Raw genomic sequence first — 13,070 nt, forward strand, 5'->3', positions numbered from 1 at the left:
ATATAAAATATAAAACAACAACAATAGGAAGGGTGTTGTTGTTTCTGTTTTATTATTAGTTTCTTTTTCTTCAATGTTATTTTCAGCATATCAGCTATGGACACAACTATTTTCTCAAGACTAATGGTATATAATAATGTTATTTTTAAAAGAAAAAATACATATGTAAACACAACATAAGTACAATTTTGGTGGTGCCAAAATATGTACCTGCACTACTTCTCTTCATCGCCACTATAAAGAACGTACACTATGGCTTGTGTAAAATTCAATTGTGAAGAAAACAAGGCCACACTGATCTCACAAAGTTTGATCAGAAGCACTATCTCCCTTTAGAGAGATACTCTGGGTGTTTTGTCTTCAGCAACTGAACTTGTGTGTCAAATTAAGGCCACTTTTAAAAGCGTTTTCTCTGAACCTTGTGTCATGTCATGGCATGCATGCTGCTTACTCATCTACTATACAAAAGGGCTGAAATGAACACACTGCCAGAGGAATGTTGTACTCAGGAGCTGCCACAGGAGAGGGCTTTAGTGCAACGTACCATTGTTCTTTGGGAGTGGATTCACAATCATACTTTGACTCCATGTAAGCAGAGTAGCACATGGAAGCCCTAAGCATTATATATAATTTGTTAAGCCAATGTATTCATTAAATAGTTATGCTGCATATAGAGGATTTCATTTAGTCAGACCATGTTTTTCTGTGTGTCACAAACACACATTCCTTCAACTCAGATTATAAAGATAAGATCTATGCTGAAAACATTCACATGTTAGGGATGTCAGATAAGCATTAGCAGAATTGGGAACCTCTCTGCAATGTTCTGAACAATTTCTTGGTTCACTACTAAACATGATTTGACTAGTCTTATACCAGATCTTTATTCAATAGTTTATCTGGTATCTTAAACAAGTCAGGAAATATCCACATTTTAAATGCTTTTTTTTCTCATTCTTTCTCCATACTTCTGTTCAAATGGACTTCTGTGTTAAAATTTTGGAAGGTTATTTCTGCCATAACTAGATATATCCCTTCTCAGATTTATACAGATAAATAATTGGGTTTTCCATGGAGTATTTCCAGTTCTTCCATATTCTTCACACAATGAATGTAAATGAAATATCCTTGTTTCAATTCAAGTACTAGCAGTATAAATACACATATCTCAAGCAGAATGCACTCATACTGAGGGGAAATTGTTGTTAATGCCAAGAAAACTCCTTCCGAAAAATAACGATCTTTCAGTTCTCCGAATTACACAACTTCCTTTTAGAAAAGGAACAGTACAACGACACTTTAAAAGCATATCTTCCTCTTTCAAGCCATTGTTGCTTGTGAATATGCAGGCACTTAGACCTTCCATATTATTAACATTGTGAATAGTATTTAGTTATCACTGAATAAAAAATTAAACATTCTTGCAGTCAAGGTTTTAGTAGCAGCATTTTCTGTGAAATCTGAACAGCAGTCTTCAGATGCCTTAGCAGATCCCGCCCCTATGAACAGTTTAGAACAGTGAGCACAAACCCACTATTCATCATCTCTTATTGCTGCCAGAAACAGCTCTAAAGACAACACTACTTTTTTGTAAAGCAACCCCTTATAAAGCAATCCCTTTGAAAAAGTCATACCTTCATCTGCTTCGGAGCTCATGGCATCAGACTAAATCTCTGGAGATTACAGATGACGGTGCGTGTTTGAGAAGCAGCAAAGTCAACTTCTCAAAAGAAGAAAAAGAAAAAGGAGGGGGCTGGGATTAAAAGAGGAAAAGTTCGGTGAAGTCGACGAATCATAGTTCAGCTGCACTAAAAGATTCCGCCTCTTTACGAATGGCATCTGAGCAACTGTCTGAGAAAGAGCACCTTTACAGACAGGCATTTTAGTCACCAGAAATTGCCATTTACATGTTTTATTCTCCTTTCTCAGGCTCTGAAATGTGGGTTTGTTTTACTTGTTACAGCCTCTAGAGCAGTACATATACATACAAATCCACACCAAATGGTAAACAATTAAGACAAAGCAGTAGGGAAACTACCTAATTTTAAAGAAAATATTAAGAGGCTGACAAGCAACACAGGCCTATACTCTCGCAAGTAGATGTATCTTAAACCTAAAATAGTGTTTTCATCTAGCAGGAATTAATTTAGGATACCTGAGAGCCAAAGGCTTCACAGAGAAGGCAGCAGCATTTTTTGTTGATGTGCTAAGGAGAAAAAGCCAATGATTTTTTCAACAATACAACTTAGTTGGTCTTTAGCAGCAATAAGACCAGCATTCCTCACCAACCCTCAACGGCAAGCCCCAGCAAAACCCTTTTGCTGCTGTTCTGTTCCAGAAGAGAGAAGCAGCTAGCTTGAACCTTCTAACCAGATGAGACCTTACCTCAATCTGCTGAAAACCACAACAACCCCCAACTGTTTTTCAGGCTGGTGTGCCCCTTGACTGTAGAAATACTGTATTTGCTATGTGGAATAACCTTCTTTTTTAGCTGTTCCCTTTCATTTTTCAAACTAATACAAAATCTATTTCAGTCACAGATACACAAATCAAAGAAAACCATCACAAATGCATAAACAAAACACCAAAAATGATACGGGATATAGTAGCAATAAATAATGCAAATAATATTTACAGCCAGTGGAAATAACAAATGAACATGAATACAGAACTGAATGGGATCTCACAACTTACAACTAAAAAATAATGCATGGAGTACAACAAAAAGTAATTTTACAAATTATGACATGAAAATCAAGATAAATGAAACACTTTTTAGGAGCATAATGCAAAAAAGGATATCAGTCCAGAATAAATGAAGTCTATGCTCTAAACCCTGTCATTAGTCCTGACTACAATAGACCCACTGAATCAATGGGATTTAGCTACATGTTCATTCACCATTCAACAAGTGATTTAATGTGTCTACTCTATTTAAGCTTAACCAACAAGATACAGCCTGTAACAGTTTTCAGCCTACAACTCTTTCTTCTCATAACATACTATCTCCAGCTGGCTTTTTTCCTCCATATTTAATATTTTGTAGTACAATTTGATTATTTGTAATACTAAACTGATACTATGCTTGTTGAAATATTCTGTCTTATTTTAATTTATTGATATTTGTATAAAAATGCCCTTTTCAAAAGTGACACATTTTCTTAAGTTGATACTTATTGAGAGCCACTTTGTCCACAGCTCACATATGAAAAATGGCATATAAATAACTCAAATTTTGTTTTGTCCCTTCAGTGATGTGTCTTCAATCTGTCTTTTGTTCCAATACTGGGTAAAATATTTTGTGTTCCCACTACTGTTATATTTGTATTTCATACCTTTAGTACTGAATTACTATAAATGCTAAACTTTAGCTTGATTTTTCTGTAGCTTGATTTTCCTGTCTGCCTTGAGTGGTCAGGGAACTTCTATGATCTGCCCTATACAAAAAGAGCTCAGACCACTTTATGGCCTGCTATGAAGTAATTGTAGTCACTTTGCAGATAAAATCACTCAGATCAGACTTGATTTGGCTGTATGCATAAGAAATAATCTTGGCTCTTGCTTCTTTTGTTATTGGATACAATTCATGTAGCCTTAGCTTAGCAAGTTTAGAGGATTCTTAGAGAGGTGAGAGCCACCACGTACCTGTTGGATCCGTCCTGGTTCATAAAAGCAGCTGGAGAAGAATTGGGTAAGAGGAATTGTGAATTCCTTGTTGCAGCAAGGCACGGTTCGGTCCTCTCTAATTGAGGCTTTGAGTTAATGAAGAAAGAAAACTCTTAACCCCACCATACTAGATAATTACAGATCTACAATATCTCTTTGGTAAAGTTCTGAAGTATGCGTTGGTTACATACTTCCAGATGTTCTTAGAGATGTTCTTGGATTATCTAGATCCACTGCCATCTGAGTAAGGGCTGGCTGACATCCAGTTTGATTTCTTTTTATCATACGTAGATCACTTAGTAGATGTGCAAGTGAATTGGTCTAGGCCAGTGACACATGCTCCAGATTTGTGTCTAAAATGTGTAATGGGCATGGGAAGGCTATAAACAAGGTTCAGTCCAGATAAGATGGATTGTTGGTGGAGAACTGGTGTGGCCAAGGAAGTAATGCTGAATCTGTTCTGAAAGGTGATGCCTACTCTCTTGAAGGAGCAGCTTCACAGCCTCGGGGTGCTTTTGAACCTGGCTGTGTTTTGCTTTGGTAAAAGCCAGACAGCATCACTTTAATAAATAATACATAGGGATGACTTTGAAGTGTTGAGAAATTTCAACTAGTTCAGAATACTACAAGATATATTAACAAGGCTTTCTACAACAGACCATTCACAGATGCTGAAACAACTACACTGGTTTCAAGCATGTTTCTGAATGCAACTCAGACATATGCTTTTGAGGTCATTTAGAAGGAAACATGATTGACAACAGAAACCTCTTAAGGCCTAGGCCAATAGGAAGTCATCTAAGAATAGGATCATGTACCTGATATCACCTTTATCTACATGAACTTGCTTGAGCAAGATACTGGCCCTCAGATGTTAAAAGGTGGAGGAAGGAAAGGTTCACCCTGGATGGTAGTTGTGTATTCTCTTGCTATAGCCATCCCACTGCTTGTGTTTAGCTTATGGGAAGGCAAAAAGAGGCCATTCCAAGGATGAATATATATGTTAAGAACTTCTCAAGTCTTCTCCTTTCTGAGATATTGCCTTGGAATGAGGGGCTGTAGTATAAGTATAAAATTTATTCGGTCATTGACCAACAAGATCGCAGCATATAAATATGGAAAGTCACAATAGAAATTCATAGATTTCTATACACGATTATGAACATTAAGATCATACACAATTATACAAGCATTAAAATTGTAAATAAAAGCAAGGGCTCTTACCATTTCAAAAATAGTTAAGGCAAATCTGGTGCCAACCGCCAACTCTCCTATACGGTCTATACAAAATTGGCTTTGTTAGTTCCCAGTACCCTTGCGTTAAAACTTTATGTCTATAGTATGCACAGATTTTGAGGCATAAGCAAAGTAAGGCGGCAACTTAGATGGTAAACAGCGGATATCATATTCTAAAATATTATGATCCCAATTTTTTGTCGACAAACATTGAACTCAGACATGTCCTAGGTCGAACTTCGTTAGTTCCTAGGTTCTTCCCCAAATGTCTTAACCTAGCAGATTTACAGACTTGCCTATGTTAGTTCCCATTTACCATTTGGGGTCGGAGTTTGCATACAATGTAGCAGAACTTTGCTACCCTAAATATCACCTCGGGTACCTGGCTATTTAGTAAATTGCTGATGTAAAAAGCATCAGAATGACCAGGGTATTTTCCCAGCAAGGGGGCAATCAACTGGAGACGGATGTCTTTGTAAAATTGACAATATAAAAATACGTGCTCAATGGTTTCAATTACACCCGTGTCACATGGGCAAAGACAGGATTTATAGGACACTCTTTTAAACCTGCCTTCCAGTACTGCTGTAGGTAAGGCATTGAACCGGGCCAGGGAAAAAGTTCTCCTGAATTTAGGCAAAGTAATTTGGAACAGATATGCGGCAGGTGAAGTGACCCGAATTTGTTTATCGGCTACAATATATTTGGGGAAAGCAGCAGTTTCCAACTGGCCTTCAATATCTAGCAATCTTTGCTTAATAGTCAATTTTGTAAGATCTAAATTTAGGTTCAGGATGGTGTCCCTGGAAAAACCCAATGTGCTCAGTTTCTTATTTATTGCTGTTTCCCAAGAGAATTTATAGGTATCTGCCAAAACAAATTTGATCAGCCCTCCAGGATTTTTATTCAGTTTGAGCCAGTATGTGAAAGTGTTAATCCACATACTTGTCTCCAGCTTGCTAACTCCTGCTTCCCTTCTAATAACTGCATTTGGTACACTGCTAGTTACTTGGAATATTTTCCTTAGGAACTTTGATTGAATTTGCTCAAGTAAAATAGGGTCTTTATAGGGTCTTATTTGCACTCCGAAGAGTAATTGTGGTTTTACTTTAGCCAGGAAGAGTTTGATTGCAGCTGGAATATACTGGGCTCCCTTAGTGAAGAAGTACCTTTGGATAGCGTTTGTTGATCTTTGGGCATTCCGGGTAACATAATCCAGGTGAGCTTTTCTGCTCCCTGTAGCTTGAAACACAATTCCTAAATATTTAAAGATTTTGACCTGTTCAATAGATTGCTTTCCTAGCCTCCATTTTCTCATTTTTGGGCATTTAGCAAAAGAAAGAATTTTAGTTTTGGTGTAATTTATAGTTAAGTTTTCTTCCGCACAATAGATAGCTAGAGACTTTAAGGCTCTTTTAAGGCCAATTGGGGTCAAGGATAAAATCGCTGCATCATCAGCATATAGTAGTACATTAATGTGTCTATTTGCTATTTTGGGAGGGTGATAAGAGAGGTTGCTCAAAAACGGGATTAGAGAGTTTATATAGTAGTTGAATAATGTTGGTGCTAAAACGCACCCCTGTCTAACTCCATTCTTGACTTGTACTTCTTTAGATACATGTCCTTTAAAGCTACATCTGACCCTCAAGCGGTTGTTTTCATGCAGTTTGACAAGCAGTAAGAGAAGGTGTTTATCGATCGTGCTATTCATTAGTTTGTCCCACAGTTTGGCTCTGGAGATAGTGTCAAAAGCCAATTTGAAATTTATGAATGCTACATACAATGATTGTCCTTTGTTGGAATATTTCTCTACTAAATGCTGTAACACCAATGCATGATCGAGTATTGACCTTTCAGCCCTGAACCCCGCCTGCTCATCCTTCAGAATCTCCTCTGTCTCCAGCCAGTCCATTACTTTGTCTAGCAGGTGTTTTGCATACAATTTGCTAATCTGGCTGAGAAGACTAATAGGTCTAAAATTTGTTGGATCATTTCTTTTTCCTTTTTTGTAAATTGGAACTATGGTCGCGAGACCCCAGTCAGATGGTATCCTCCCTGATCGATCAATGGCAGTAAATAGTGTGGACAGCACAGGTACCCACCAATTCAAATTATTTTTAAGTATCTCACAAGTAATAAGGTCTACACCAGGGGCCTTTGCTGGTTTAAGTTGATTTATCAAACTCTTAATTTCTGAATGTGAGACTGGAGGCCAAAAGGGCAGAGTGGTAGCTTCCAACATTTGTCCTATATATGATTCCTCAGTGTTTTCATATAGCCTAGCAAAATGATTTTCCCATATGCTAGCTCAGGGGTTGGCAACCTGCGGCCCGCGGGCCGGATGCGGCCCGGCGAGGCCTTGGGACTGGCCCCAGCCCGGTCCTGCCGCCGATTGCCACCGGGGCCTTTGGGGGGCGATTGTCTATAGAAGCCTCAGAAACATGCATTTATCTTAACATTTTTTAAAAAATCAGCAAATTTTTTCATGTGTCCTCCATTTTTTATTTAAAAAAGTGCCCTCCATTTGAAAAATTTGTCCTACATTTGTCCTGGTTTATTTATTCATTTAATTTTTTAAAAAATATTTAATTATTTATTTTTTGGCTTCGGCCCCCCAGTTGTCTGAGGGACAGCTACCCGGCCCCCGGTTCAAAAGGGTTGCCTACCCCTGTGCTAGCTGGTATCTGGAACATGGAATTTTGTACATTTTTGGGGAATGATGGAGCGACCTCTTTCCAAAAAAGAGTGGGATTCTTTGTGCTGGCAGCTGTTATTAGTCTTTCCCAGGAGGCTTGCAAGGCATTCCTTTTTTTCGCCCTGAGTAGTTGTTTGTAATACTTCTTTTGCTTCAAAAGATCTGGCATAGAACATTGTAAAGGGTACAATTTATATTGTTTAAAATGATCTTTCAGTGTTAGCCACGCCTCCCTGCAATCTGCATCAAACCAGCTTTCCTGATCTTTTATTTTATATCTGTTGGTACTATTTTTAGGAGCAGATAGAAATAGTCGAATTGAGCTTATTAGGTTATTAAAGCCTGTCAATATGTTACAATCTGATCTGCCTTCTACAATATCATTGTGGAGGCTTCCCACTGCCTCACTACCAAGAAATTTTGTAAGGGCCTCTGCTAAATGTGGAGACCATTTGGCCCGTGTGGTACAGATTTCATCGGGCAGGGTTGAATTTTGGCATACTGGCAGGAACAAGCTGTCAAAAGACTTTAAACTTAGCTGCACCGGAAAGTGATCGCTTTCAGGGCAAACAACAACAGAAAATTTATGTACAAATGAGGCTAGTTCTTGTGAAATCCCTATGTAATCCAGTACTGAGGGTCTATTACCCATCCAATGAGTGTATTCTGCTGGGTAATCGTCATTTGTAGAGCCATTCAGGATGACCAGGTTTAACTCCTCAAAGGTTTTTGCCAAGCACAGACCTCTAAAATCACAGGCTGTATCCTTGGACTGGCGTCGTAACAATGGATGGATAGTTAAGAGGGGCTGTAGTAGGTGTGTCAAATGAGTCTTTAAATCCATGGCAGTCCTATGGCCAAACATTTAACAGCTGTCTGGTGGCATGAAAGGCACATTTTGTGTTCAGTAATCATACTAGATAGTCTCACTTTAGCCTAACAGTTCAAGGACATAGAGGCAGTTTGGAACAGAATGAAGGAATAAATTTTTTGTTCATAACATGTTTGTATAGTTCTCATGTCTAGTTGGACAGGAAATGGGTTATGCATATGTAATTTAACTTCCGTTGTTTAGTTCTGCCTTATATAGTCTGTGGCAACACTTATCACTGATTAAGCGAATGGTGGTGTTGTGAGTCAGTTTTCAATACCATTTTGAGGAGGCCAGAGTTATAGCCAGATGCAGCTCAGAACAGGGGTGGAGACATTAGACCTGGAGCTAGTATTGGTGTTTTTATTCCCACCAAATTCAAAAGGAAAAAGAAAACAATACTGTATAAGGCAAAACCAACACCAGTATAAAAGATGAAGAGAGGGGAAAGCTACTCCTTATTACTTCTTGCCTGATTGATGTGGTCCCAACAAGGCTTTCAAAGTTTTGCCATGAAGATTCTCCCTTCTCAGAAACTCACAGACAATTTAAGAAAGTCAAAAGGACAAGTTGGAAAAATATCATTTACTGAAAAATGATTCCTTTCCATAGAGTACATCAACAATAATTCACAACAGATGCAATCTCCACCACAATATCAAGTGTTCTGGAAAGATATTCTACATGAAGACTCAACTGTGCCAAGATCTGATTGTCATTAGAACCTCATTAATTCTGTGGACCTTTTTAACTTCCCCCAATAAGCTTCTTCTACATTATCATATCCATATTGTTATTGATTTGTTATTTTCATTAATAACTATTAGACAATCATTGCTGTTTTCATATGTTGGCATTTTATAAATTCCTGAATAATTGGGGGGAGGTCCTTTCTCCAGCCTCAAAGGACATCATGCTTCATCTATATATGCAGCCAAAGGATGTGGTAGAGAACTGAAGGTGTAGAATGGATTGCATCGCTTCAGACTGAAACTCAGGATCACTTTTTAATGGACCTCTATATGAAAGTCATGAAAAAAAGAAAACCTCAGTCAGCCAAAACAGAGTTGTTCTTCCTGCTGTGCTATTTTTGATTTGCAGGAAGTGTTTTTGCAGAAGAGTTTCAAATCCTGCACTTATAGTCTAAAGTGATATAATGCATTCTTCCCCCTCATCCTCACCCCCCTCTTGCTGCATGTGTCACGTAGATCAGGCCTGAGTGGAACTTGAAAAACTAATTGGCCCGGTACACATGGGCCCTTTGGCATGCCCTCATCACATGCTAGGATTGCCTCAGGGCAGAGCGCCCACATGCCCAGCAACCCTAGCATGTGACGAGGGTGTAACAATGGCGGTGCCTTGTATACATGGGCGGCACCATTGTTACGTAAGCACTGTGCGGTGTCTGCACGGCACCACATGAACTTATGTAACAAGTGTGCCAGTGACGCTCTTGTTACGCCACCGCTGCTTTAGAAGAATCTGATCTTCACAGGTTTGGCGGCTGCAGTTTCCCTCCGGAGGAAAAAAGGCTGCCGCCAGCCTGGGCAGAATCCAAGGTATGTACAGTGGTACCTCGGGATACGAAATACCCAGGTTACGAATTTTTTGGGATACGAAAAAATCCCATAGGGATTTATTGTTTCGGGTTACGAAAGTTTTTTCGGGTTACGAAAAAACTCCGCGCTGTTTTAAATGGAGCCGCGGCGGAGCCGCGGCTTTTTTCCCCATTAGCGCCTATGGGTTTTCGGCTTACGAAGGTTTTTCGGGTTACGAAATTAGCCGCGGAACGAATTAATTTCGTAACCCGAGGCACCACTGTACTGTAATTTCTCTACAGTGTATTTTTCACTTTTGCTCCACTCTTTTTTTCAAATACAGGTAATTTGAGCTTTAGTTCTGCAACTATTTACAGTACATGGATGTAAGTCTTACCAAATTCAACAGGGCATATGTCAATGGAGATAGAGATATACAGTCTACAAATGTATCAGGATGGGTGTGTGTGGAGAAGGGAAGAAGATACTGATATTGTAGCATGCAGTTATAAACACTGGAGAGTTACCAATAGATCTTTTTCCTATCAAGGGGTACTGACAGCAGTTCAGTAAACTTAATACAGCGCGCCCGCGTCATACGCGGGCACGCTTTACGCGGCTTGAGCATACACGCTCAAGCCGCGCGCCGCCGCACCGCCGTGCACGAGCCCCATTGTTTCCAATGGGGCTTGAGCATAGGCGGAATTCGCCATACGCAGAGGGATCCGAAACGGATCCCCGCGTAAGGCGAGGGCCCACTGTACATTTCATTGGGGTTCTGAAATCCTGATACAATCCTGGAAGATACTTCAGGTTAGAAAAAAGCCATTTTTAAGATACAGTGGACCCTTGTTATACGCTGGGGTTTGGTTCCAAGATCCCCCGTGTATAACAAAATCCGTGTATGCTCAAGTCCCAATAAATATAATGACATAGCAAATGGTGTCCCTTATAAAAAATGGAAAATCAAGGTAAATTTATACTTTTTTGGAACATTTTCAAACCGTGTATGCTTGAATCCGTGTATAAAAAATCCGTGTATAAGAAGGGCCGGCTGTACTTTCTTCTAGTCAAATTTAAAAGTCTCATGTAGCTTCTTAGCTGAATTAAAAAATATACTTAAACAATTTCTTCTTTCCAACGATAGGGCAGAATGAAAATTCATCTGTAATCTGTATTTCACAGAATCACAGAATTGTAGAGTTGGAAGAAACCACAAGGGCCATCCAGTCCAACCCCCTCCCATGCAGGAAATCCCAATCAAAGCATCCCCGACAGATGGCCATCCAGCCTCTGTTTGAAGACCTCCAAGGAGGTCCGAGGGAGTTTGTTCCACTGTCTAAGAGCCCTTACTGTCAGGAAGTTCCTCCTAATGTTGAGGTGGAATTTCTTTTCCTGGAGCTTGCATCCATTGCTCCGTGTTCTAGTCTCGGGAGCAGCAGAAAACAAGCTTCCTCCCTCCTCAACATGACATCCCTTTGAAATATTTAAACAGGGCTATCATATCACCTCTTAATCTTCTTTTCTCCCGGCTAAACATCCCCAGCTCCCTAAGTCCTTCCTCATAGAGCATGGTTTTCAGACCCTTCACCATTTTAGTCGCCCTCCTTTTGACACACTCCAGTTTCTCAATGTCCTTTTTGAATTGTGGTGCCCAGAACTGGACACAATATTCCAGGTGGGGCCTGACCAAAGCAGAATGTAGTGACACTATTACTTCTCTTGATCTAGACACTATACTTTTATTGATGAAGCCTAAAATCGCATTGGCCCTTTTAGTTGCTGCATCACACTGTTGACTCATGTTCAACTTGTGGTCTACTTGGACTCCTAGAACCTTTTCACACGTAGTCTTGTTCAGCCAGGTGTCCCCCATCATATATCTGTGCATTTCATTTTTCTGCCCTAAGTGCGCAGTATTTTACATTTCTCTGTGTTGAATTTCATTTTGTTAGCTTTGGCCCAGCTTTCTAGTCTATTCAGATCATTTTGAATGTTGGTCCTGCCCTCTGGAGTATTAACTATTCCTCCTAATTTGGTGTCATCTGCAAATTTGATAAGTGTGCTCCCAATTCTGTCATCCAGGTCATTCATAAAGATGTTGAATAGCACTGGCCCCAGGACAGAGCCCTGTGGGATCCCACTGGTCACATCTCTCCAGGATGAAAAAGAGCCATTTTTGAGCACCAGTCAACCAATTACAAATCCATGTAAGAGTTACCTTGTCTAGCCCACATTTTACAAGCTTGTTTGCAAGAATGTCATGGGAAACCTTGTCAAAGGCTTTACTTAAATCAAGATATACTATATCCACAGCATTCCCTTCATCTACCAAGATGGCAATTTATTTGAGAACAGGGCAACTAAACCGGCTTTTAAAATACAAGTGACATCTAAATCTGGAGGCCAAAGAAAAATCACTGACTAGCCTAAGGATTTAAACTCACCCAGCGGGTTTTAGAATACATATGCATATGTATATCGGTGTGTGTGTGTGTGTCCCTCCCTCTCATCCCTCCCACATGCCTCTACCTCAGGGTAGGCAACCTTTTTGAGCCGGGGCCGGGTTGGTGTCCCCCAGACAATGGGGGGGGGGGGAGCAAAAAATAAATAATTAAATTAGACAACATTTTCAAATGTAGGACACATTTTTAAAAAATGGAGGACATGCGAAAAAATTTGATGATTTTTTAAAAATGTTAATATAAATGCATGTTTCTTAGGCATGCTCAAAATGGAGGACATTTGGGCATTATTCCTAGAAAGATGGCAGAAATGTACTTCCCTTTCTGGCCAACCCCCCCTCCCCCTATTTCAAACAGCACATTTGGGCATTGAACATGGCTTTACTTAAGATGGCCTCTTGCATATTTCAGAGGCTTACTGCGGCCCGTTACAGACGGGCATGAAAGTACGCGCAGAGCGCGTACTAGGGTTAGAAAGGGGCGGTGCTTCCGCACCCCCTAACCCTAGTGCGCGCTCAAAATGGCAGCGGCCGTTCTGCACGGCCGCCGCCATGAGGACGTCACGACTGCGCCGCCTCTATATGGGGCGGCGCGGACGT

At 40.0% G+C, this 13,070-nt stretch overlaps 1 protein-coding gene across 2 annotated transcripts in view; it reads right to left on the minus strand.

Moving 5' to 3' along the window:
- TNFAIP8 (TNF alpha induced protein 8) overlaps positions 1-13,070 on the minus strand; it is a 58,293-nt gene that overhangs the window by 26,386 nt on the left and 18,837 nt on the right. Inside the window, exon 1 of one of the 2 annotated variants that reach the window (XM_042455087.1) lies at positions 1,635-1,728. The exons of the other annotated variant lie outside the window; for it this stretch is intronic. Within the exon in view, the coding sequence (XP_042311021.1) occupies positions 1,635-1,656 (22 nt within the window). The 5' untranslated portion in view covers positions 1,657-1,728. Of the gene's footprint in view, positions 1-1,634; positions 1,729-13,070 lie in introns of those variants that run through there. 2 annotated transcript variants of the gene reach the window in all.

This window comes from Sceloporus undulatus, chromosome 2 (assembly GCF_019175285.1).
Source record: "Sceloporus undulatus isolate JIND9_A2432 ecotype Alabama chromosome 2, SceUnd_v1.1, whole genome shotgun sequence".
In the NCBI taxonomy this organism is placed as follows: Eukaryota; Metazoa; Chordata; class Lepidosauria; order Squamata; family Phrynosomatidae; genus Sceloporus; species Sceloporus undulatus.